The 26,971-nt window shown below is 43.4% G+C and overlaps 1 protein-coding gene across 2 annotated transcripts in view; it reads left to right on the forward strand.

Annotated features, from left to right (window-relative positions):
* The window catches only part of rngtt (RNA guanylyltransferase and 5'-phosphatase), a 46,643-nt gene extending 23,580 nt beyond the window's left edge, over nt 1–23,063 (forward strand). For both annotated transcript variants that reach the window (XM_057016744.1, XM_057016745.1), the window contains 5 exons: nt 8,190–8,258; nt 14,142–14,242; nt 17,577–17,643; nt 21,496–21,619; nt 22,164–23,063. In XM_057016744.1, coding sequence (XP_056872724.1) covers nt 8,190–8,258; nt 14,142–14,242; nt 17,577–17,643; nt 21,496–21,619; nt 22,164–22,321 — 519 coding nt within the window. In that variant the 3' untranslated portion in view covers nt 22,322–23,063. The remainder of the gene's footprint in view (nt 1–8,189; nt 8,259–14,141; nt 14,243–17,576; nt 17,644–21,495; nt 21,620–22,163) is intronic.
* The last annotated feature ends 3,908 nt before the right edge of the window (nt 23,064–26,971 follow it).

Raw genomic sequence — 26,971 nt, forward strand, 5'->3', positions numbered from 1 at the left:
AGAGAATAATTTGGCTCTTCTTTCAGCTCTGTGACCAAGGGGCTGTATTATTATCATGCAATCAAGGATTCAGGTGGTGTTTAACATTTACTTGACATTTACTGTGAACTGGCTCCATAACAAATCTATTTTACAGCTGTTCTTGCTGCATGAAAAAATAACACAACATGAGTGTCTTAATGGTAACTCATCAGGCAGCTGCAGTAGCTTTGTGGAGTGATTATAACTACATTGCATTTTCTTGTCGACCACCTTATGAACTTCAATTGAACAGCTGCCCCTTAACACATGCTTTCTTTTAGTTGGAATTCGGTACTTATGTTATTGGATTCTGTGTAGAATAGAAGAGAGCAGACTATATTATCATTGTACAATAGAATGCATGTGTATAAATACAGTACAGAATGCAAAATAGAATGCCCCTTATATTTACCACCAAGGCTTTATTAAAACAACACACACGAGTACAGCATATGAATAAAACAGTGCAAATGTTTTTTATCATACTAAACAAACAGCCCTAGCCTGTGTTACCTAATATAGTTTTAGAATTTGTATCTTACCATTGCTGCATATTAAACCGCTATTGTCTCTGTGCCAATGCCTGTTACTAAAATCACTAATATCTCTGCTTTGCTGAGAGCCGTCTCCTCCATTTTAATGGAAGTCAAAATGAGACTGGAATACCATTTTCTTGCTCACTGTGTGCACTCGGCATTCCATCGAGAATCCATTTAAAAGGTAGAGATTCATGGAGTCAAAGAGCTCCTGAAATTAGAAAAACATCAGCGTTACCGTTACAGTGCTCCACAGTTTATAACATCACAGATGTGGTTCAACACGCTGAAAAAGTATTCAATTCCGTTAATGCGTTTGCCAGCATGTGATCATTTTTATTCACCTCAGTCGACTCACGCGGCTCAGCTGCCGTCTTCCTTTTCAAAGCACTTTGGCATATCAGCCATGAACCTTTAAAAACACTTTATCATACTTTTCCTCGCTCAATATCAGCTCTAGTTTTTCAAAGATGTGTGATTTACCTTTTTGAGGGTCTCTGTTTGACCTTTTGTGTCTGCGCAGGACTCGCAGGAGTTTCCAATCATGTTAAATGAACACCTATGTGTTGCTCTCGACCAGCTCGCCAGACCTTTTCACTGTTTTCACTATTTAATTCCACCCCAGGTTCAGGATAAGATTAGAACCCAATGGCTCTATTATTAATAAGGTCTCTTAAAGTTAATGCCCAACTGAGGCTCTTGTTTGACTTGCAATTGTCAAGCATTCAGATGGTCTTTGTTTCATTCATTTAGTTTTGCTCGGTGTGAAACTCATTACCGAGATTCTTTTCTTCTGGCAGCCGATGGATGCACATACTGGTAGGTAACTTCCCCGTTGTGGTTTCTGTGTGCTTAAGAGCCACAAGACGAGCAACTTGCTGCTGCGTTCGCCCAGACTAAACTGGAATTACCATATGTGGATACGTCCCCACCACTCTTAGAAACAGTGACCTGAAATGGAGATTCCTTTAGCATATTTTCTCGGTTTCAGGAAGCAGGCAGCGTGATGTCTTCTCTTTCTACGACTGCTGCACTCATTCGCTGGAGAATCATGTCAGCCGTTGTATAAGAGGTTACACATCAAATGATATCCATGACTGTTTGTTTGATTTAGTGACTCAAAAAGCTTCTTATTTTTCCAGCAAGACGGGAGGCAACATCAGACGGTGCCTGGCACGTCTCTGTACTTGAGCTCTGGATCACTAGAGCGGGGGAATGGATAGGAGGTGGTATAAGGAACTCACTTTATATGTTCTGCTTTGCCACTCTTGTTGTGGCCCCGAGGCTTAAAGCTGATGTAGTCAAGGAAGAGACCATATTTCCTTAGGGTCAGGTCAGGTATCTTCAGATGTTACGAAGTTTGTATTTGTTCTGGATTTCACCGCCTACACCGCCTTTCGTCTGCCGTCTGCTTTTTCTCTTTCACCCCTGCGGTGGCCATATCCTCTTTACCCAAAACATAGGTTCCCCCTGATTAGATCCCCATCTGCTTCTGCACCTGTTGTTTTGAATTTTTAGTGAAATTGTCTTTCAAGGTACATAAGGGTTGTTGATAAGAGGACAGACGACATTTTGTCTTAAAAATTGGCATTGAAGCTTCGAGCGGTTACTTTTCATTGACGAAGGGAAATGTTGGTATTAAAACTACTGAAAGAATTAAAAAGTCACCAGTGAGTCACATGTACGGTACATAGATGTGCATAAATGTCTTAGTTTGAACCACAGGAAGATTCATAGACCAGAACAACCCTTTGGGTTAATTTATTACTTATTACACTGATTACCCCCAAGAGGGCAGCAGTTACAGTTTTACAATGCGGAGCTTCTGTCTTGTTTGTTTCTTCCGGTTCTGACATATCAAGCTCATCCTCACACAAGTTAGGGTAGGCCTGCTCTCTAATAAACTAAAGATGACTACAGTAGAATCTCTTCTCCTGTGGTGGTTAAGACCAGCAGTCTGTGGTGAGGGCCTCTCTGTTGTTGCCTCTTCACACTGACTGTCTGTCTGCTGTCTGTAGGAGCATGTGTGAGTATGGGGGCTGCGCTCTGCACCGCTGTGCATTCATTATCGCTGCTTTATCCTTCCTCTCCTAACTGGCACCCATTTACCTCTTAAAATGAATGTATTGGTCCATGCGCTGGTACTTTCAGAATATCTTCTGTAGTTTGACATTTTATTAACTTTAGATTCTGCAAAACACGGCTAAAATGGTCACCCAGTGCACAGCTGTCTCGGTAGGATTGAGATCCATTTAGCCTCCGTGCACAAAATCAGAATGTTGACACAACAAAATAGCTCATTAATGGACTCAGATTTTTCATTATATGGCCTTTACAGACCCTTTGAACGAGTATTTGAGGCGGATCGTGTTACGAGAGCCGAACATGAAATAGCAATCGATATGGATTGAAATACGCGACTCATGCATTTAAAAAAAGGTCATCTGAGATAAGCTCACCATCACGGTGGAATGGCTCCATAGTGTTCCGTTAGAAGCTCTTTTGCTTTTAGTGGTTTTGTGTTTGATACCAAATGTGTATAAATAATTTTTTTAAATTAAAAAAAGGGTTAACTTGAGAATTATTAGAACTGGACCCTCCATTCCCAACCTGAGAATATTGGCTAATTGCAAAGTTGGAAGTATTTCAGCATATTTCTCATTTTTCTTAGTAAAATATATGAATACTGACTGGAATATAAATCCATACTCTTTGATACAGCCCCCACTCCATCTTCCACTGCTCACTGTCAGCTCACTTTAAACATATGGAAGCAAGAGAAATATTTAACATAAGGAAAAATGTGTATCATCAACATATGCATTTTGAATCTGTCTCATTTTTCCTCTGCTGTTTTTTTCCTTCTAGGAAATTTATATAACATGCGTTCAGGGTTTCCTATTGTTGTTGTAGTAAGATTAAGAAAAAGAGGCAATTATGTAGCAGACAGACTATTAAAGTCTCAGGAGGAAAGAACTTGCTTCTCATGGAGCAGCTTGTTTTTGTCTGAAGTTCACTGGAGGCCTCAAAAAATGTTGACTGATGTTCATCTGCACAATGATATATTCAATCAACAATATATTTTGGTTCATTCCTTACAATGTTTACCATAAAAACAGGTTTACTACCCTCCCCCTCGCCTCATTATCGCTCCGGGGAACTTCCCTACTATAGGAGGATCTGTGAGTGGAAGTCTTCTCACCGTTCGTCCAAGGTTCACTGTACTCACCGGAGGTGGTGGGTGGGTGTGCTAAGATGGCAAGAGAACTGAAATGGAACTCCCAGAACTTGCCGCCTACACGCCATTCCCTCATAAAGGCATCGGTTCTTTTGAGTCTGGCTACATCCCTTCGTGTCAGCACGGTTGTCAAGCTTCGTGTCATCTGCCCTGACTCATTCATTATGCTGAAGAGCACTATATTTCCTGCTGCCTTCTTTGCACATTCAGCAAACAAATGTCTGTTGTTTTAGATAAATGTACATGTACCCCTCATAGTAGTGGGAACTAACTGGAAACCAGTTTTACCTTATTATGCAGGTCCTCCTTTTTTAAGGAGCATCATCTGTACAACTGTCTCTACTGTTCTTCCTTTGTGCTCAATGGATACAGTTACCGTAAATTCTTGGCTAATAGAATGATACGCTCCTTTTTGCATGTGCAAATCAATTCAGTGGAGGCAAATATCAATCTTTAAATTTTAAAAGGCGCTTCAAATAGATTTTACCACCAAATTAGATCTGCTGTCAGCCCCGCTGCTTTATGACTCCACTTTGTGGTGCATGTCACTGAACAGGAAAGTTACTCAGAAGATTAAGTGGCCAGAACAGCGAAAGCAACGTGCGCTCCCTGCCAGAGACAGGGATGCACACATTCATTGAGTGTGAAACACCGATAACAGAAAGAAGAAAAAAGCCGTGTCTACACTACAGTGCAGGAGGTAATATGGCTGGATTTATAGCTGAGCATCAGCTGTACGCCGAGCCGCGTGTGTGTGTGTGTCTGTGTCTGTGTCTGTGTGTGTGTGTGTGTGTGTGTGTGGTGTGTGTGTGTGTGTGTGGTGTGTGTGTGTGTGTGTGTGTGTGTGTGTGTGTGTGTGTGTGTGTGTGTGGTGTGTGTGTGTGTGTGTGTGTGTGCGCGCGGCTCAACATTTATTCGTTATCTGCCCAAGCTGATATTATCAGGGCCAATGATGTTGTCACAGTGGAACCCCGGTGAGAGTCCTGGACCCTGTGTCATGTTCAGTGTGACATCATTCTCTCCGAAAAGGCCGCCTGGTTCACTTTGTGTGTTAGTAACCCCTCAGTTCTGATGCTAAGTGGCTCCATCCTCACTCTATCAGGGTGACATAGAGGAGCTCATCAGTTAGCTGAAAGGAACTTAAAGAACTCCACATATTAAAGTTAATACAAAATAGCAAATGGCAGCTGCAATTTGGTTTGGTAGTTGCTGTGGTCTTGGTGACGTCACGCAAACTATTAATTGTTGTTACAGCGATTGTTGGACTACGGCATGCCTCACCTTTGCCCTTTAATGGCATAAATTATTAATTACAGATCAGTTGTATTGATATCCTCAACATCCTGGAAGGTGTTTATATGTTCAAGGCAAAAATGTTGTGCTTGTTTTAAAACCTCTTGCTTGTATTTGACAGTTTACACGTAATGGAGAGTTTGGTATTTCTCAAGCTGAAGTCTACCAGCATGTGTTCTGGGATTTTTTTTAAGGACTAATTGTCTCCGCGATGGCCTGCTGGGAATCTGTGACAGACCAGTTGGGGAAAAATGCTGGACAGAATGTACAGATACAGGAATGGCATTTTTCACAGCAGGGCAGAGCAGTTTTAGAAGAACGGGGTCGGACAAATGTACTTATGTCTTATTATTATTTGGTTAGCGGCCTGCAACAGCAGGACAGATGATGGTAGTCGGTCACGTCCTGTGCTGTGACTCTCCTTGGCTCTCATTGCTATTGACAGCCGAGCAGCTTTGCTATCTGCCAGACAGCAGGCGCTCGCCATGTCCTCGACGGCTGTGGATGAAATCTCACAGCGGCACGGTCCATGAAGATGCTGAAGTGTTGTTAAAGCCCCCATGTCACGGAGGGCAGGCTTTTTGTTCCGGGGATGAAAACCAGCGAGGCGATCCTTGTGTGTGACACGTGCTACAGAACAACCAATAACCGCCTGTCTTCCCCTCTTTAACCGTCCTGTTCTGATTGGACTTTTTATTATTACAATGACATTGCTCCAACGTTTTTATTTTTATTTATTTACTCAATTATTTAGATGGACACCATTGCTTTGGTGTAGATGTCTTTATAAAGATAACAGCACCCACGTTGATGTGATAGAAACTCTAACAGTGGCTTCAGCAAGTAAATATAAAGCAATTTGTTCATCGGGAAATTCCACAGATCTCCTCAGTAATGGATTTCCTGTCATCAAACTGGCACGAGTTAGTCTCTCAGGCTGTTTTTGGTCTCCATCCAGCAATGCCTACTGGCTCCTGCGTCTGGTCCAGATGTCAACATTTACTGTACTTCAGCCACAAAATGAGTCTGCTGAGAAGCAATCATGAAGACATAATGGAGGTTTATGGAGCAAACGTAGAGGAAAAACAATATAACATTTTAAAAAGAATACAAAAGGAATACCCAAAAAAACATGGTTTGGTTTTATGAAACCAAATGCGACACAGAAAACATTTTTATCCTGGCTTTAATAGAAAAATATCATAGTTTGATTGTTAGAAGAGAGAAGTTGAAGCATCTAGACTTCGGTACCTTCCCGTGTGGCGTGTTCTTTTCTCTCTCCACTCACCCTGATGGCTGCATATGATACTTGATATTCACTGCAATGCACTAATGCCTTTGCTTTCCATTTTATTGACCAGGCCCATTTCCTGCCTCCTAAAGATATTTATCCTCTGCACAAATATACAGAATATCTACTTTTACAGCATTTCAATCAGGTTTTTACATAAAAGGCTTACAAAAACACCAAACATTCAGGGCTCAAGTTATTGTAGACTGTTATTGGAAGACATATTCTGAGGAGTTTGAAACTCTCAGTGATTAATTCAATCAAAATCAATATCACAATGTTGCTAAAGCAGCTAAAAGACTTTGGGTTGTCAAACATAAGGCACCAGTTTCACCTCTGACGTCACCCTTTCTCCAATCCCGTCCACCTCTATGGTTTTAGGAATACGTTCACCACAAGTGACAACGATATATAGGTGTTCAGAATGCACGAGCATATTCGTATAAAAATCTGTGTGGTTTTGTTCCTAAACATCAAGTTTCATTTATCTCTGCAATATGGGATGAACAAACAGACAGTTTAAAGCAGGATTACAGGCCAAGGATCAAAAAGAAATACAAGCTCCACACCCAGAAAACAGCAGATCAATCTCTGTAGAGCTGAGATGAGGCAGCTCGGATGGTGCTTTATATACTTTTTGGAAAATAAATATATATAAATATATCCTGATATATGTGTAGGTTCAATAGTTTAGTGCTGTTACCTCCAGCCTTATTTTTGCAGAAGACATTTAAGCACCTTGCAGCAGCGGTTCTTTCATCATCTCTTATCGATGTCTCTATTACACTTCAAAAATTCCCCCTTTGCATTTAAAAAAAAGAAAAAAGTACCGGTAATAGACAAACCGGACATCAGAGAAAAGGCTCATCAATCGAGCTTCTTTCTATTTGTGCCAGATGAAAACATTCAAATTAAGATAAAACGGCGATTAGTGTTTGAAATGTGTCATTCCTCCTCATAAATAATTTCGTCTGGGCTGTTCACGTGCTTGGTAATGTAGAACAAGGGCATCAGTTGCACGTTAGGACTGCTTCATCTCCTGTCATCTCCTATTATAGTGACGGCGGCTCCTTTTCTCAGCTGTGGCAGACGGTGTAAATGTAGATCTGAAATCCACTCTTCTGAGTCATTAGGGACATAATGATTTGCTTCTATTTCAGTCCTCCACATGATCTGTTATATTACAGATATCGATCTCTCAGACACACTCATCTATCACATAAATTATTGCTGAGGTTTAGGATGGATCCAATTTATATATATATATATATTAAAAAAAAAGATTGTGCAACTTTAGATATTCTGATGTAATCCTGCCCTCCATTATAATACTTTGCCGACTCTGTTAAAGACTTTGAATAAGTAGATTTAAATGTGAATGGTTTTATTTTAATTCTTTCAAATATTCGCGAGTAGTGCGCATTGGGCCGTACCCACAACACGTCACTCCGTGTCAGACAGCCCTCATTTTGATGAACAAACTTGTGCTTTAGTGTATTTCGGAGCCTGACTTTGTTGGATACAGATCAGGAAATATAACATCTCATCATTGCTCTTGTCAACGACGCATAGTGCATTAAACTGGAGTCATTTTGGATGTCAGAGGAGAAAAGGCTCCTTTACACTATGAAATTGGCATCCTGTCAGTGTTCAACCAGGAACAATCACAATCTGATTGATGGGAACACCATTATGATGAATTGATCATTTTAAGGTGTCTCCTCTCCAACCTCTCAACCACCCGTTCTGTCATAAACGAGCTGTTGCTTCATTAGACGGGATTATAGATGTTTCTCCATCTCTGTTTCAGCTTTTGGAAGGCAGCTTCACTTCCCAGGTCAGCCATGAAGTGGATGGACTCATCTTTCAGCCATGTGGGGTAAGATAACACCCATCTACTCTACAGTATTACTTCCCAAATTGTGACTGCGATTTCTTCATCCGGGCAAGCTTTTATTATCTTTCTTATTGAATTTCACTGGTTCAATACTTCAGATTTCCCTGACAGAACCTCTACAGTTTGTGGAATCTGAGTCTTTTGTCTCATATTTTGCTTGATTTAGGCTCTGTAAAATACCATTTTTCCTCCTTTTATTTGAGAGAAATGCCCCATGTTCTTTTCCATTTTGTGTTTTACTCTGGCTGCTATTTTGTGCACATTTTGTCACTTCGAGTGGGCATCTTGATTCTCAGGCACCTTAATCATAAAACCCCGCTGAAATTGCAATTACACAAAGCTTCAACGAACAGAATGGGGGGCCGAGCATTTAGCTACCAGCCCCCCTGCTATGGAACCAGCTCCCTGTCCAGGTACGGGAGGCTGACTCCATCGCCACTAAGATCAGACTTAAAACCTACCTCTTTGAAAAACCTTATTGCTACTAATTCTGTAGTTCCAGTTACTATCATAGACAGACAAATTATCATACTTAGGGGGTCGTCTAATCATTAGGTCACATCTTAGTTTCTTCCTGTTAAAGGGGAGTTTTTCCTTGCTACTGTTGCTTGTCTGGGGTCAGGCCCTGGGATTCTGGAAAGCGCCTTGAAACAATTTTGATTGTATAAGACGCTATATAAATAAAGATTGATTTGATTTGATTTGAGAACCTTGCAAAACCTCATCTCTCACACGGTCAGGTGGAGCTTAACAGTGGATGCACACGACCGGTTTGAGACCGGAAATGGAAATAATTTCTTTGTTTTTATGTTTCTTGAAAGCTATTTAATGAATTTGCTGCATGGTGCCTTACAGGATAACCTTCTGTTTTTCTAAGGCAAATAATGCTTGTAAATTAGCCGTTCTGCAGTCGGTGTGTTTTGTCCCTTATTGAGCATCTTCAGACTTCTACTTTGTGATTTGTGAAGTAATTTTCATATGGGGTATAACTGCCTATCAGGTAGCAATAGCTCTCAGGAGAACTGCAAATGAAAGTGGGAGAAGATGGCTTTCCACAGTCCTCAACTTTTATCTCTCTCTCTCTCTGATTGTCTTCTTTCTTTTAGAACTTTACTGAGTCAAGTTCACAAGATTCCCATTTCAGATTTATGTGGAAAGGAAATGACGTAAAATGCTTCCAGCATGGCTTGTTTATCGATTTACCGTTTCATTTCACAATGTTGAAGCATTGCTTGATATATAAGACGGTTTTTACAGGCTTTCAATTTTGAAATTATATTCTAGGGAGCTGGAAAATAAGTGGCTGTGATTTGGAGCGCTGGGGTTCCTGCTTGTCTTTTAGCTAGCCATCGATTTGAGGGCATCTTGTCGCCTGCAGCCTCGGCGAATTTGATGGATCCTGAGCAACACAGGAAAGGTGTTGAAAGCACTTGTAGCTGCTTGGATAAAAGGCTGTATTAGGCATTTATCGACCCAACGGAAGAAATTGCGGAATCATCCACATCACATTCATGGATCAGATCTTTCGTTTACAAGTCTGTGTGATTTCCTTCAGGTGCTCTTTCCAGGCGGTTTGCACTCAGCAGGACTGTTGTGCTGTTCTCTTAGAAAGAAAATATTAAAGACACGCATTGGCCTCTGTTTTTATAAGTCCTTCGTTTCATTGAATGCCGTTTCATCAGGTAGTCTTCCACATCAAACTGACCGCAATAATCGGATTAAGCTGTGAGGTCGCTCTGATTTGGGAATATGTGAAAACTATTGCGAAAGCCGTCAAGGCTAATGTGACAAACAGATAATGCAAACATTCAGCCATCTGATGTGAAAGATGAGAATATATAATCCAACCCTAATTGGCTTTTCTGCTACGGCATCATTAAAATGCTGGGATTTGAGGCTGGGCACGTAAAACAAAGAATTTTGTCCCCAATCAGAAGGAATTGCAAACACCAGCAGCTACTATTTATGTATATAATGTATATATGTCTTATCTTATTTTGTCTTATTTTATTTTATTTAACTTATTCTAGTGTGGTCTTCTTTATGTTGATTGTCGCAGCGTCACACCATGACACATTCCTAGTTTGTGTAATACTGTGTATTACATGAACAATGGCAATAAACCTGCTTCTTCCGGGGGGTTCTGATAACAGCAACCGTGTGATGGTGACCTTGCTAGCAACGGAATTTGCTTGGTATGCAGGTAAACACAGCCGAAGGGGCTGTTTTGAATTGTAATGGCAGGCCTGGTGATGACAGGGTGACACACGCTGCTGAATACGAATGAACCGCTGCGTGCTGACTGTATTTGAGCGTAACTGCTGCTAATATGTTCCTCTGCATCAATGTCTGTCATTTTCAACAAAATTACCTTTGGTAGGTTTTGAGAGGCTCACGTCAGCAACACACAGCGCCAATAATTTAAATGCATGACATTTGTATGATTTGTAAAATAAATGCGCTTTACAAAGTGCCGTTAATGTAATCCATTCCCTAATTTAATCTTTGAGTGATGAGTTTGTGTTGAATAAAATCGGCCTCATATCAAGACCATATGAGCCATTGTTTATTAAAGATGGGCCATGGGCGATGGGGATTATCCATGTGGGCTGTGCGGTAGCTCATAAGACACCTCTATATTGTCCATATGGAAGAATTCTTTGGGGCTTTATTTGTTTATCTCTTTTGTAAGATGGATGGATTGCTTTAATTGTATACAGACCCATCAACTCTTAAAAACAGAACATCGAGTTTACACCTTTGAAAATACCTCCGTTGCTTTTACAAGATGTTTTGTAGAGTTTGGCTCGATGTGAACGTTTTGTCAGCATTTTTGCCAATGAGAAGTTCATCTGGTGGTGTGTGAGTGAGATAAGGCTGGCCTCATGGTTAATCTTAGGGGTGTCATGCTACCGTGGTCACATTAACTCAAAGGCTGACCGCTGTAGCCTGAAGGCAGCTGGTTTATCTCATCAAACACATGGCAGCCCTGAACAAATCTGTCTTCTTTCAGCTGTTTAAATTACATTATTTCATGTCTACTCCAGGGAAATATGATCATCATCAACATAGACAAGTATGCTAAAGTTGAACTCCAGCCATGGAACAATTGATATCATTGAATTGAAAGAGCTTCATTGCTTTTCTTCCCCTTAGTTAATGAGGAATCTGGTCTTGTGTGTCCAAATGCAAAAGCCCAACACACACACACACACACACACACACACACACACACACACACACACACACACACACACACACACACACACACACACACACACACACAGAGCAAGAGGTCAGCTGGTTTGTCTGAGCCATAACAGAGGGAGACATCCTCTGCAGAATTTATTGGACTTGTCCCACCTCTAGACCCTAATCAGCAGTGTGCCCAGCTCCTCGGAGCAAACACCTGTTTCTGGACAGAAAAAAGGGGGGAGAAAGCACAGACTGATGTCCTGAAAATATGGCGATGGTAGTTTTGTCTGTTTTTTCAATGTTGGCAATTACACTGTCCTCGGTCAAGCAATCGCTCAATGTTTAGAGGGGAAGACGTAAAGCTGCAACATGTCACTCGTTTGATCGATGACTTTTCTGGTTTTCAGAGCAGTTTCTCTTCCATTGCTCTGATTATTTTATGGGACCATATTGACACCAGGAAATGGCTACAAACTGATATTTATGTTTAACTGCTGCTAGTTGCATTCCCAAAGGAAATAACAGATTCATTCTGGAGGAGCTTTATGGTTCCATGCATAGCTTGTCCCACTGTCCAGTCTGTGCTATTTTAAAGCTGCGGTTGCTATTGGGAGTTAGAAAGTCTTGCCTTGCAGTTTTTTGAGCTACTTTGGCTCTTTTATTTTCCTTTGTCGATGAAAATGTTTAGTTGACAACTGCAAAATCAGCCACTGTGAGAAGAGATTTACAGCTATCGCAGCTTTTTGATTTTTTTTTTTTTTTCATTTAAAATACATACTGATTTTTAATTTAATGGAAGCTAAAGAGCAATTGTCACCTTTGACCATTTTTGGATCAAGTCATGTTTCTACATATTTCCAATGAGATCAGCAATTAATTCTGGTGATCAGTTGGAACATTTGTGCTCTTTTTGTTTTCCTCCAGATCATCCCTGCTGCTACATTTGTGTCCTGTCACTTTATTCTCCTGTCGCTTTTTCTTTCATTTCTCCTCTAATATACAAGAATCAAAACAACACTTTGCAGCGGAAATTCACCACAGGAAAATTAATTTCCTCCATAATAGATGGGTTCCACATTGGTCAGGTTTAAAAGTTTCTCGCCTCTTGCTTTACATGCACAGACAGTTTTTGACAAGACAAATAACAGTAATGAATAGAGCGAGCACAACCGGCAGCAGTTTCTCATTTATGGCCGACGTTGAAGGTGGCTTATTTATTGGCCGACGTTGAAGGTGGCTTATTTATTCCACAGGCATGCAAATTTGGTTTCATGGCTCTTCAGATTCATCTAAATTAAGGGAGCACTTTATCCCCAAAAGTTTGGAACAAGCTTGTCTCACATTTGCTCTGTTAACACCTTTCCAATCCACACCCACACGTTTTAATGAGAAAAGATACATTCATCGGTAGTATTTTTATTATCCTAACGAGACGTGCGTTTTTTGTTCTTTAACTAACTGTGCTGATAGATTTAATGGAGTCCACTGGTTTCAAAGATGCATGAAGGCCTCCGCCCACGCAGGCTGAAGGCTACTTCACGCTCCTGTTTCCTTCACTTTAACGTCTCTACCGTTAGAAATCATCGCTTCTCTGTGTTGCTTTATGGTTTGTCATTTATAGATAGTTGATTTTCGTGTTCTTAATACCCAAGTACTTTCAGAGCTTTATGGTCTATCACGCGTGTTCTTCACTGGAGTTCTTCTCCTCTGATTTTCAGATCTTCAAGGAAAAGCAAGTTTAATCATGAATCAGAAGTCGGTTCGGGGTTGAGGTTAGACTCATTATTGCCCAGAGGACACATTTATCCCACCTGCTGCTACAGCTGAACACTCATTTTCAGACATGAAGCATCAGGCAGCAACACTCTTTAACAAGAATAAATCTCACCCTTTTGTGCTTCTGTTTGTGGAGGAGTCGTTTCTTTCTGCCACTGATGATTAAGAGAAGTTGTTGAGCCTTTGGGACCTTTGTGGGCGGGGCCAGCAGTCCTTTTGTGGTCATGATCAGTGACAGTGGAGGTTCTGCTGAAGAAGCCTGTCTTCTTCCCCACACGTACTCTTCAGTTACCGGGCAACCCACAGTGACGGAGTCTGATCATCTGCTCCCTCCTAGACCTGCCATTCCTCCCCATGTCTCATGTTAGAGTGCTCCTGTTTCTCGCCCACAGAAATGGCAGGCTCCCATAAATAAGCAATCTGAGGGAAGGGAAGAACGCCCCATTGGGGTCGTGGTCTTATGTTCGCACCAATGTTGTCACGGTAAAATCCCATTTGCGTCAAATGCTTCCAAACACTTTTGGAAATCCATCCTGCTGTTGTGACATCAAAGCTGAGCTATAATTATTTAATAGGAAATGCGCAGGCCTTCACAAATTCCTTAATTAGGTTTTTCTTGCTTGAATTTTAGCCCATGTTCTATTTATTCTGTTTCTCTGCATAATTAGACACCAAGAGTGTATTACACTGGAGCCTAATTTCATGAGCCTCATTAACTTTGACTGCGGCTTGAAAATTATGCCTCGCTCCCAAAATGTACTCAGCCATTAAAGCTGTGGAGGACCAGCAACAGAAACTGCTGGTTATCAGTGTCACCTCTAATGCAGCTCTAACATGTCTTTATCTCAATCAGTCACCCAAATCTTCCTCCTTTCTTCTCCCTCCCATCCGCAGCCGTACAAACCCGGGAAGTGTGACGATATCCTCAAGTGGAAGCCACCCAATCTGAACTCCGTGGACTTCCGTCTCAAGATCACCAAAGTCACAGGAGAAGGGTAAGTTGCTGTTGCCGGGGAAACACTCAGTATCAGCACCTATCGGTTCATGGCACACTGGGGTGCTTGGGGAGCACACATTTGCTATATGTATCTTATTACCACTAGTGTGGTAATAGAATCCTGCTTTGATTTGAATGAAACTGCAGCATTTTTCATCTTTTGTTCACATTTGTCATTCAGCTTTGTGCAAAGAGAAGTATGACTGACCCTCACCTCTATGTGTATTTTCATCAGAAACATAAATTATTCAGACCAAATGGTGCACATTGTAAACCCTCAGCCCCTTAAACAGAACACGTTTCTATACTGGGGGAGAAATTCCAGCATGTTATTACCGGGTCTGGATGTGTTTTCTCGCTGATATGTGGATCAATTTGTCTTGTATTCTTTCCACCATGGACATGCAGGATATTTGATAGTGTACAACAGAACTTGCATACAGTGTTGTCGCTCTGAAACTGAACTGTAATTGAATAAACCTCTAAGTCTAATGTATGTTAAAGGGTTTCACTCATGCACTAGTTCATAAAATGACCTCCAAACCTCACTGCAGCTCCTGGTGCCGAGGTTTGTCAAGTGATCTAAGGTTAAATATGCATTGGTAGACATTAAAGTGCATCGTTCTAGGTGCTGTCATTGTAATCTAAATCAACAAGTGTCTTCAATTTTGACTTGTAACTGTGACTGTGATTGCGTGAATAATTTAGTATTTTCTGGAACAGCATGGAGCAAACACAATTTCTTGTTTTATTCAGGCTGCACAACACAAAGCTGCTTTTTCAATTTTTTATTTATTTTTTGTATTGATTGTGCGCGGGCAGCTCTCTCGTCACCGCTGTGAGCTTTTCAGCCGTGCTCGCCATCCTTTTTGTCCGAGGGCCAGGTGACCTCGGTGACTGTCCCAGCTTTGTAGCCACACGCCTGTCATCACCACCCGACAACAGACTGCGAGGAGCACAGCAGGGCACGGATGCTCCTCCTCCACCGCCGGCCAGCAGGACAGCTCCTCGCTTCTGTAACTCCTCCCCTTGCGTGGGAGGACACGGACAGATACCGTTGCCGACTGAGCACGTTCGGATATTCTCCCTAAATGGAGATATATTTTTTCATTTTACTGATCATGTAGTAATCATCAGATGTCACTGTGTCTTGTGTGGGTTTTCTAATCGTGTGTTCCTGTCTCCTAAATGAGGGAAAGAGATGGGCGTACATGTAAAAAATTAACACGGAGGGCTTGTAAATCTGCCCACATATTCAGCCTTGAAGGATTTTTTGGAGAATCCAGCTGTGCAACTTTGACGAGTATCACGCCTCTATCATAAAACATGCCACAGTTTGCACCAGATGTAGAGGGTTATGTTTAAATTACTTGAGTTCTAGATCATTTGAGGTAGAACTCTTCAATAATTTTAAGAGGGGTGGACTGAGACTCCAACATCCAAGGGTTTGTGTTATTTGTCTCCATACTCAATTGACATGAGGGTTGTTATGGCGACCCAGTCTATATCTCGTGGAGTGGATTTCACAGTCAGGGCTGTCAAATGTCACGAAGATGGAACTGGTGCTCTTTAGAATCTTATCACCCAGAGAGTTTACCTTTTCTATCACATTTCCTCCCCCAACACACTGCATGCCAGGGTCCGATTATTTAAAGTTCTACTCTGGCAATTGTAAAATCCAAAGCATTCTGCAGACCATGATTTTTTAAGGCTGTAGGGGCCATGTCTACTCACTGGAGAGAGGGGAGGCAGTTGTGTTCAAATGATACCAGCTGTCTCAGCACAAACATGAAGGAGTGGAGGATGGAACCTGCCTTCTGTACTCTGGATCCTGCAGGAAAGTAATAAGACTCCAGACCCCATGGTGGTCAAGGAGGCAGTTGAGGTTTATGGATGAACCAAAGACAAGGGAGGAGAAAATTGAGCCATTATCAAAAAGAACGGATAAATTCTGCTTCAATAGGGTGGATTTGATGCTAATCAGAAGAATTCTGATTCTTCAAGATGGAGTAGGTAGATAAGGAAAAGGAGGGGCCCAAGGACAGAACCTTGGGGTACCCCAGAAGAGTGGGGAGGATTGCCATGAAATGAATGCTTCGAGCTGGATTAAGAGTACAGTCAGAGAGACATGATTTAAATAAGTTTAGGGGTGTTTCAGATAATCCAGTGTATATTAGCCCATCGATGGGATTTTGTCAAAGTCCACACTCAGGTTGAGGATGATGAGGATCTGTGGGCAGACAGATGACAAATGTCATCTGAGCACCGTCACACAATAAAACCGAGCGTGATGGGAAACTAAAAGTTAGGGTTTCCACATTTGTTCTGTCCACGTCCAAGGCCGCTGATTAGTCTTGGATTGGGAATGATTTACCTATTTTCCCTTGTGTCACAGCGAGAAGGTGACACATGCCTCAAGTAGATGTGTCCTTTGATGAAAGCATCTGCCTTCTGTTAAAGTTTTAAAGATAAAATCAAACCGCCAAACCTGCAGCACCAGCTACAACAGCAGTATGGTGCACTCAGATAGGTCCCCCTCATTCCCAGTGCCACTGTCATCAGTTCCTGTGTTATTTGAACCACTGCATCTTCATCAGAGGTACAGATCAAACCTGTGATGGTAGCAGACATTCTTTAGGCGTTAAGTAAGGGATCATGTCCATCACTGCGCCACTCTGGCTGTTCTTGTCTCCTGCTGCTTCCTTCCTGGTTGTGTGAACTGTTATTACACAGGAGGCAATCGATAAGGAAGTGGGGTGTTCTCAGAATTCTTTCAATTTGACCAATCTAATCTGCTCTGTTTGGCTGTGTCACCACTACTGTTTGGCTGTAAATTTAGCTTTATTGTCCATACTCTCCTTTCTAAAAACACTTTCTATATGGAGCTGGTTGTTTGTGATAGCTTCAGGAAATGTTAACGTGCACACGGGGGATATTTTGGGTGGAGGGAAGTCTGGAGAGTGTGATTAAAACATCAGTCAGGTAGAGAACTCTGGCTTGAGAGCTCGCATGAACACTTATTTAGGGTTCTACATGAAGCACAACCAACACTCTGAGCATTGTGCCAGTTATTCTGCAGTGCGTACTGCTTTAAATAAACCTTCACCCCTACGCTGTTTATTTTTTTCTTCTTTTTTTCTTTGTAATCAAAGATGAATTAGTTTTTTTCTTCTTTTTAATCAAGCTGTGCAGAGACAGAAGGGTGGGGAGAGGTGTCATCTCACATTTCTGCTTTCTGTTACTAGCTGAAAAATGGAAGATATATATATATATATATTTTTTTTTTACAGCACTGTTGCAGGTGCTAACGGTTTTCTTCTCTATCTTGGTAGTTTGCTTCCGAAGACTTACGGCCTGCTCTACGTCGGCAGCTACAACCAGCCCTTCGCAGAGATAAAGGTGAGAAAGTAAAATGTGCGGCTGCCTTGAATTCCTCCATTGTGCCGGCGCTCGCCATTATTAACACATTGGAAGAGATTCTGGAAATGTCTTGCAAACTTTAAAGGTGACATTTCAGCTTTCACACACATGAAACACTCCTCGGAGAGTTTGGTCCGTACTGACACGATGACATCACGCGGCAGATTTGCCGGCTGCACATCTGTGATGCCCGTTTCACCACATCTCACAGGTTCTCCACTGTGATGGAGTCATTTTCCGCACACGTTTGAGAGGGTGTGAGGTTTGTGACACGGTGCATTATCCTGCTGTTTGAAGGCTCAGCAGCAAAAGACGCCACCAGCCTGAACAAATAGAGGGCAGGATGCATTTTGTTTGTGCCACATTCTGACCCCGTCCGAATGTTGCAGCTGAAATTGAGACTCGTAAGACCAGGAAATCCTTTTCCAGTCTTCTCTTGTCTAATTTTGGTCAGCTTGTGTGAGTTGTAGCCTCACATTCTTGATCTTAGCTGACGGGAGTGACACTCAGCGTGGTGTTCTGCTGCTGTAGCCCGTCTTCTTCAAGGTTCGATGTGCTGTCAGAGAAGCGATTCTGCTTTTTCTTCCACACAACTGGCTCACTGGATGCTTTCTTTTTCACACCGTTCTTAGAAAACCTTACAGATGGTTGTGGGTGAAAATCTCAGTAGATCAACAGCTTCTGAAATACTCAAGCCATCAACAGCCATACCACGTACAAAGTCACTTAAATCCCCTTTCTCTACCATTCTGAGGCTCGGTTGGAGCTTGAATACGGTGACCATGGCAGCCATTGATTGGCTAAATAGCTACATGCAATTGAACAGTGTACCTATAGAAAAAAGTGGCAGTTGTGTTTATGCTTTCAATAATCCCATTCAAGGCCACATTTTATGTTCGTGTTGACATCTGAGTACTGTTTCCCGTGTGTTGGCCGTGAGGCTCCGTAATAGAACAAGGTTACTGCCGACTTTCTGTGATCCTCCGAAGGGAAAGCTGCTGCAGCCTTGGGATCATCTGCTGCCATCAGGCTGTAAAGTGTATTTATGGTAAAAAGTGCTAATAACACGCCAGCCCGGGACATGTGGGACACACAGTAGAACGTGGTACCTTGTCTGCGCAGCCTGTGTGTCCACATATTTTATTATTATTATGACCCTGCAGAGATTAACTTTCAAACATTCTCCGACTGACTCCCACCTGAAAGTGTATGTAGAGCTTGTTAAAAATAAACGTCCGTTGACTCCAGATCTGGTCCATTTCTGCTGCTCCATCAGGTTTGCTCCCCGTGCAGGACTATATGTCCATTCAGCTCATTCACCCTGAGTGATTTGATTGACTTTTAAAAGAATGTCACTGAGCGAGATGTGCCCATTACCTTTCTGAATTAGACAAGATTTGCTTAATAATTTAATTCTCTGAACGACCCAACATGCTCTTCAAAGACAAAGAGATCCATATGTTGAATTGAATATCTTGGGAGGTGGTGATCATTATTCTGCCAGCAGTATGTTCATCTCCTATTGACATTTCAAACCTGATCCAGCTCCTTTTGCCCCAGTTGCTCATAATGAGCTTGTTTTTCTCTCCTCCTCAGGTCTTATACAATAGAGCCAGTCTGATAATGATGCAGACTCAATAGGCATCATCTGCTTCCTACTAGTAAATAACAAAGCAACACATAGCTGTAATTGGCCTGAGTCGATGCATTCGACGATTCACGTTTTTTTTTTCTTTAATCATCCATTGATATGAATATAATGTCGTTTTCTTGTAGGAATATTATCTTTGCTGCATCCATCTGCGTCGTTCCCTGTGAGAGAGTGTTCCTTGAAGTTGATATTGTTGCATCTTCTCTGCCTCCCCACTCCTCTAGTTTCTAGATTAAAGTAGTCGAGTTATTAAAATGGACCCGAGTTCCTGGTGCGTCGCAGACCCGGGGGCTGGGTCTGATTAATTTAGGGCAGGGTCAGTCAATGAGCGGTCCTGGGGAAAACAGCATGGCTATGTATGGAAATTACACACGGCCCTTAGATCTATGCTCATCCGTGCCTCCAAGACCCAGGTAGACTGTGCCAGAACCTGGTGCTGTGTGTCGTTCAGAAACAGGCTCAGAAATGTTCCAACTATTTGGAAGACTGTCTAAGCTGCAGCTCGGTGGAGAATCGAACCTGTCAGGATAACATTGACAGTAACCAGTAACAGCGTCGACCAGCTTTGAATGTAAATTATATTTGATGCCACCATTCATTTCTATGTAAAAATTAGAAACATGATTAAATGCGTAAGAAAACCACCCAGCTGGGGGGTAACGGGTTTAGCACATTAAACACGTGCTACACTGTTCCTTCATCCCCAGCTGCTCACCACAAAGTCAGCTAAAGTAAATTTGAAGCTTTTTCATTTGAATAAATGGCCAGTGGAGCACAAAAGGGCAGGAGGAGCCGTGCTGCTGCACAACACTGGCCGATAAGCAGCTCAAGCTTCCCAAGTGTGTGTCCGTAATAAGACCCAATTGGATGGATTAAACGCAGAGTGGCCGCGTGAAATGGCAGCCAACTCGTCCCCGCTTCAAACACACAGCACGAGGAAAAGCTCCGGCCTGCTTGCACCGCCTTCTGGCACCGCAGGAAAACTCAGAGGTCCTCTCACTCGTTTAATCCTCGATCTTCTAATGTTCCAGCCCGAGAAATACTGCAGGAATAAATCAGAATTGTAAACAGCGGCGGTCCAGACGATGGCTTATGACTTCAAGGTCGTGATGTTCTCCCCCCACCTTCTGTCATCACACTGCCCAACCCAACTGTGAGACCAAATGGCTCACACTTCTTAGAACCCAGTAACTCCCATTTTAGCGTGCTGTCAAACACCTGAGCGCCGGTCGCTCTTCAACCTTGACGGTTAGCCTTTTGGTGGCCTTTTTGGAAATCAAACCTAGTCTTCAGGGATTTGACAGTCATCACTCCTTAATCCCTGCACATATCTGAGTGGCAGCACGCCGGTGTCCCCGCTCCGTTGGTGTCCTTTACCTCCCGAATGCTCTCCCTGACACTCGCAGTCCCTCAACACACAAACAGCAGATGCTCAAATGTCTTCCTTGACTCACGCTTGATCTTCGTCACCGTTTGCCATTTTCCGTGCATCTGAGTGGCGTCACACCGTGTCCAGCGAGGTGCTGAATCCCAGACGGCGCCTGATGTAGGGACTGCGTGATCCTGTGGGAGGAGCTGGAAGGTGATAACGGGAGAACAGGTGTCTGCATTCCTGTTGGGAGGAAACTGGTTTGTCACATTGTTGATGGGGCAAAGATGCTGTCAGGGCAAGACATGAACTTTTTTTTACTCCCCATGTTGATGCATGATGGTATCTTCTTAAGAAAAGACTCGTTAGCTATTACTAATCAGGCAGATGTGATGATTAGCCTGTTTCTGCTGAAGGCAAATCATCATAAAAATGGCCAAATGAGGTTAATGTTGCTCATTAAATAGCTGCAAAAGGTCTCTGGAGAACTTAATTACTGCAATTACGCAATGCTTGATTTCCCTCTGAGGTTAATGGATGATGAAGTCACATCTTTTTGCTCTATTTGTCGAATTCCACAACATTTACGGATCTTTTTTTTTTAATTGCCATAATTAAGGATAATGGAGCTGCTCCTTTTCTTTCACCGTTGATGGAGTGGAACATTTTGAGAATGGTTTCTTTTGTCATGTGATTCTCTTCCCAACTTGAGATTTAACATCTGATTTGTTCTTCTTTTGCCGACAAGCAAATGAAGCCGGGCTGGTTTCTTCTTCACAAACACACCTGTCACTCTGATCCGTCCGTGCAGGTCACCAAAGAGCTGACACAGTACGACAACAAGATCATCGAGTGCACCTTCGCCAACAACAGCTGGGTATTCATGAGGCAGAGGGTGGACAAGAGCTTCCCTAACTCCTACGACACAGCCATGGGTGAGACCTTTGCTGCCCAAACTTTATTAGTCACCCGCTTAGATTTGCTAAAATCTGAAGGAAAAGTGCATTTAAAGATATGAAGGGGAAGATCCAGGGACCAAAACGTTGAAGTCGGGACAATTCAGCCGCAGGAGGCGGATGATGAGCATCGCTGCGCCGCGTTTTTCTTACATTAGCACAACAACTAAATCTGCGACTAACTGCAGTCGTTCGTCAGACAGAAGCCCGATCATTTATGGAATGCTAGCGTGGTACGTTTGGGCCGGGAAATGGAAAAAGAACTCCTCCAACACAACAACGCAAGCAGCAATCCAGACTTTGAGGCCACCTGCAAGTACGGGGGCTTTAAACTGTTAAAATGGAAGTTGTTGTATCCAAATGGACCGAGTGAGTCTCCCGCTGCCACCCGAGTCTTGAGCTCCAGAAAGAACCCGAATCCTAGAAGCAGAACATCTCTTAATGTTGATGCTTGTGATGCAGATCAGCTGCTCTGGTGTGTTGTTGTACATTTCTAATGTGTGTGTGTTTCTGCTCTCTCCAGCTGTGTGTAAAAGCATCAAGCACCCCGTCACAAAGGAATACCTCCTGCAGTATGTGGATCACTGCATCCAAGCCCAGAACCGGAAACGCCCACCCGATCCAGACTCTGAGCTGATGCCGCCCCCTCCTCCCAAAAGAGCCACCCGGCCCATCCCATAGAAAAGAGAAGCAGCGATGCTTTATCAGACATTTAGCTTCCAGACATGTTTGTGGCTTTAATTATTGTTCTTATTAAATTGGCAGACATCTTGCATTGGTTTTTTTTCCCCTTTGTTTTACTTATTTATCGTTTACGATGTCACAACATGAAATGTTCGGCCAACAGTTTGTTCTGAGGGAAGGGCGATCGTCGTGGGGGCCCAGCGGGACTTTGAGGGGCCGTTTCCATGGCAGCGGGCCGCAGCAGCACTCCAGCAAACACTGATTTCAGGGGACAGGATGGTGATGCTGAATCGTCCAGCGAGGACTTTTACAAACGGTTGTGCCTGAAGGAACTTTGGTGGACGGAGAGGCCAACCAGCACACACACACACACACACACACACACACACACACACACACACACACACACACAGCTGAAGGTTCTAAACCAGAGCACACTGTGAAGGGTTAATGATAGATAATGCTTCAACAAGCTCATCATTGCCACTTTATTTTTTTATTGGAAGGCCTTGTTGCCAGGAGACATTTTTCCCTCTGTAGCGTGGCCCACGTTGTTGCATGTTGCAAAGACTGTTGCCCATCTGCACAGTGTATCGCCCACTGTTGTTGCAGGTTTGTTTGGTTTTTGGTTTGTTTTTTAAAAAAAAAAAAAAGATGGAAAATATCTCTATGTACAGTCCTTGTTGTATAAATGCATCCATCTGTGTGCAAAATACAAACTTTGCATTCACGTGTCGCAGCCGCTGTTTGATCCTATTTTCATAGAAAATGATGTCCCATTTACATAAGAGCCCAACAGTTCTTCACCATTTGCACGGTACAGCAGATTAACTGTGATTAACATCAGCACAGCATGTCATTTCTCTATTTTTGTCTGTCACAGATGCATTCTGGGAGGTGTGGAAGACAATGAAACGGGTTTTTTAGGCCCAAATGTGAGGATTTGTTCCTATTTCACGGTGAAGGTGGAAAGAGTGATCAGTCAGGCATGCAAGCATGTAGATGAGCACAGAGGGAATCAATGTAAGTCAGGATGATGTGCGAGGGTGTTACAAATCGTGTGTGCGTCAGTGCCTGGGGCGACTGTGCTCCTTATAGCAGATAGATGAGCTGCATTCACCAGGCTTCCTGCCCTGTGGCTGCACATGAAACTTGGCTGATAGTCACCAAATCCTCGCTCACCTTTCGGCCACAAGGTCGCCGCCGCCGACACATCAGCAAACGCGTGAGAGACCAGTTTGTTTTTTCTTTGTTCTTCTTAAAATCCATTCAAATAAAGCACCGTGCGTCCTCTGGGTCTCAGCTACCGGCCGCCCGGTCTAATATTACACACAACTGGTTCCACTCCAAACCCTTCTGGCCAAATAATCTCTCTTTGCAGGGGTTACTGCATCATTCACTCTGATGCTGCTTCACTGGGGTGGAGGAGAACCTACCACTGTGCAACAAAGGCCCATCTCTGTTTATTCTGACTGCCTAGATGCAGAAAAACACCTTCATTAGGGCTCCAGCGCTTCCTGGCTCAGGTGTTCGGGTGATATTACCAGAGATTATGAAGGTCCTTCCATAACAGCATCTGCATGTTGACTAATAGTTCTGTTTCTGCCACAGATCAAGTGTAAATCATGTGTAATGGAGCGTGATCCAATAATGTCATACCGTAACCTTTATTCACAGGAGGGTAATTTGACGCGTTTCCTGCCTGTCCGGCTTTTAGGGGACGCGAACCCGCCGCCGCCGATCATTCATCCTTAGATCAGCGAGAAGTACATGCCGGCAAATCTAAACGCTGGAAATCTTGAGAAAGTGTTCAGATATACGGATAAATTAAGCTGTTTTGTGGTATATTTGTTACTGAATTGGTGGCAACTTTTTGTGTCATTTAGCATTAGCAATAGCCTCATGCTCAAGCGTCTTCAGAAAAAACTATCTCCAATAGAAGGAAGTTGAATGTGTTTGTGCGTTTTGTCTTTTCAGACGAAATCAATAGAAATCCCAGAATTGTTTGGAACTGATTGATTTCCACCGCTGCAGAAATTGAAGGCAACCTCTGCAAACGTGTCTCAGCAGCCCCGAGCTCGCTGGGTCAGAATCACGTGATTAATGATATCAATCAACAATCGACCCCGTGACTGGCACGACACAATTACCGCGGTGAAATTCAACATTTGATTACACACGTTGGCGCAAAGCTATTTCGGCTGACAGTGAAGCACGATGGCGCGGCGTAGCAAATGGGCTGCCGTCCGTGCAGAATGGCAACAGAACTGCACCTCTGCTCCTCCATCTCCCTCAGAAGCAGCAATCAGGAGGTGGCTGCTTGTGATGGCTCCGGGCCATTCAGCTGGGGGGGGACCTCGATGTTGCCGAAATGGCCGCGTTAATGCGGTTCCCTCTGCCCAACTATCATTTCACCATCGCCTCACTCCCTGGGAAAATACATTTTCCATCCGACTGAAATCCAAGCGCATAAATGCCTGAAGGTTTTCATTAATGCGCGTTAAACGGCCTAATATTTAATCATATTACACCATCAAAGACGCTTCCTGTTCCAATAGGACCACATTTAAGATTAAGCACCGGACACATCTGCAGTCACGTGTGCATGCTAATGTTTTAATGCTAATGTTTAAGCTGTCTCAAGGCAGGACGACTGCCATTAAAATGGCAGCTTGGGCCCGTTTGGACGAGGATGACGCTCATTGGACAGAGACGGGGAACGAGCCTCGCGGCGCGCCTTACGCCCATGAATCCGCATCGCCAACGTGGCCGAGGCAGTGCGCTCCTGACATTTAGCCACCTGCTGGGCAGCACCACAGTCGGGTTCTCCTCTCGGCGAACTCTGGTGGATGGACCTTCTGCCGCCCATCCTCAGGGGAGGGAGGGGGGTGCGTTGCTCTGACCTTGATGGTCCATTGAATCGTTCCTCCCCGAGTGTTTGCTTTTGATTGGCTGTCGATCACCCCCGCACCCTTGAACAAATATTTCACTTTGAATTCTGTGCTTTCGCTAACGCGTTTAAAAGCTGGCTGTCGGCAACAAGGCCACATATCATTCAGATAAATCTTGTTTGTACTGTTTTTTTCTGTTATCATTATTAAATCAGGAGGGATTAGCCTCAAAATGAGGTTAGATTTTACAGCCTTTTCCTTTGATTTCTCAGGCCAGCGGCATCCAGGCGATGGAAGCATGGAAATAAAAGTGGGGCTGCGTGTTGATGAGATCTGGAGAGGTCTGAGCTGTGTGTTACGCAACCGTCTCCTTTCATATATCCAATTTTGGCAGGAGACTTAGCAACATGGGCTGCAGGAATACAGAAATCTGTGTGGCCAGCCCATCATTCAGACACACATCTGGGAGACATTTGGGGTGCCCGAATCACACCCCAAACCCCCATTTCTGAGGCGTTTATGTTGCTAACTACCACTAGGGGCAGTCTAGGGGTGTTTTCTTTGTCCTGGCTCTGCAAGCTCGCAGGCTATTTTGCATTCTTAGCTCTAGTGCTAAAATCCATCATTTCAGTATGAACAATTTGATTTGAAGGGTTTAATCAGTGGCCGGGTTTGATTTTAAAACCTGCAAAATTAGTCTAAACTGTTTTTGGGGGGTTTTTTTATTATGCTTTTCCACCCATGATATTTGAATTACATTACAAACCTCTAAACACCCGAACATTTCAGTTTATTTAAATCAGTTTAGATAAATCCGTCTCACACACATACACACACACACACACACACACATATATATATATATGTACAGTATGTTACAGATCAAATCCTCATCCAAGGTGCGGAGTGAAAATCGAGTTCGTTTAAAGGCCAGAAAGGCGACGTGGCTTTGAAGACCAAACTCATATTTTACGAGGTCGACTGCGGCTGATGTTTTTGAAGATGATCAAAGAGGAAACTGCAGATTTTCAGTCACCTATCGCAGCCACCAACCTTCCTCTCCACTTGATAAAGTTTTGAAGAAAAAAAAAAAGAGCCCACTGGAAGGCGCGGTGTGGTGAGCCGCCGTGGATGAAGCGGAGCTTCCATCTCTGTCGGCTCCCTTTCTTATCAGCATCACCGAGGAAACGGCGCTCGTTGCGGCAGCTCGCTCTAGATCAGCAGAGCCGAGACTTGGCTTTTGTTTGCTTCAAACGTCCCAGTTTTACGATGAACGGGACCTTTTTTCACCAAAAAAGAGTTAAAATATCTGAAATATGTGAACGTCACGAATCATTACCGACAGCTCCTTTGTGCTGAACGTCTGTCTGTGATGACTCTCCGGAGCTCAAAGTTGTTAAAGCTCTGCCCTCCTTCAACCGTGGCGACCTCCGCCCTCGCCGTCTTCTCCCCCCAGGGAGTCGGTCAGAGCTGCAACGTCCCTCCTGGTCCTTCCATCTGCGCCTAAGCTGGACGTAAGTGTGAAACCGTCACCAACCCGTCAGGAACCTGACATTTTCAGAGGTTCAGCGGGCGTCGTCCTCCGAGGAGCTGGGAGTGGGAGGAGGCTCACGCTCCGCTCTCACGTTTCATGTTTGTTACCCTGATGAAAGAACGCCGCTGCGTTGCCGTGGATACTTGGTGCTTGTCTCCAGCTTGCTAATAAAGCCTGTTGAAGCCAAATCAGCAGCGCCACCGTCACCAGGTCGGCCCTGCT

This window comes from Takifugu flavidus, chromosome 19 (assembly GCF_003711565.1).
Source record: "Takifugu flavidus isolate HTHZ2018 chromosome 19, ASM371156v2, whole genome shotgun sequence".
NCBI classification, from domain to species: domain Eukaryota; kingdom Metazoa; phylum Chordata; class Actinopteri; order Tetraodontiformes; family Tetraodontidae; genus Takifugu; species Takifugu flavidus.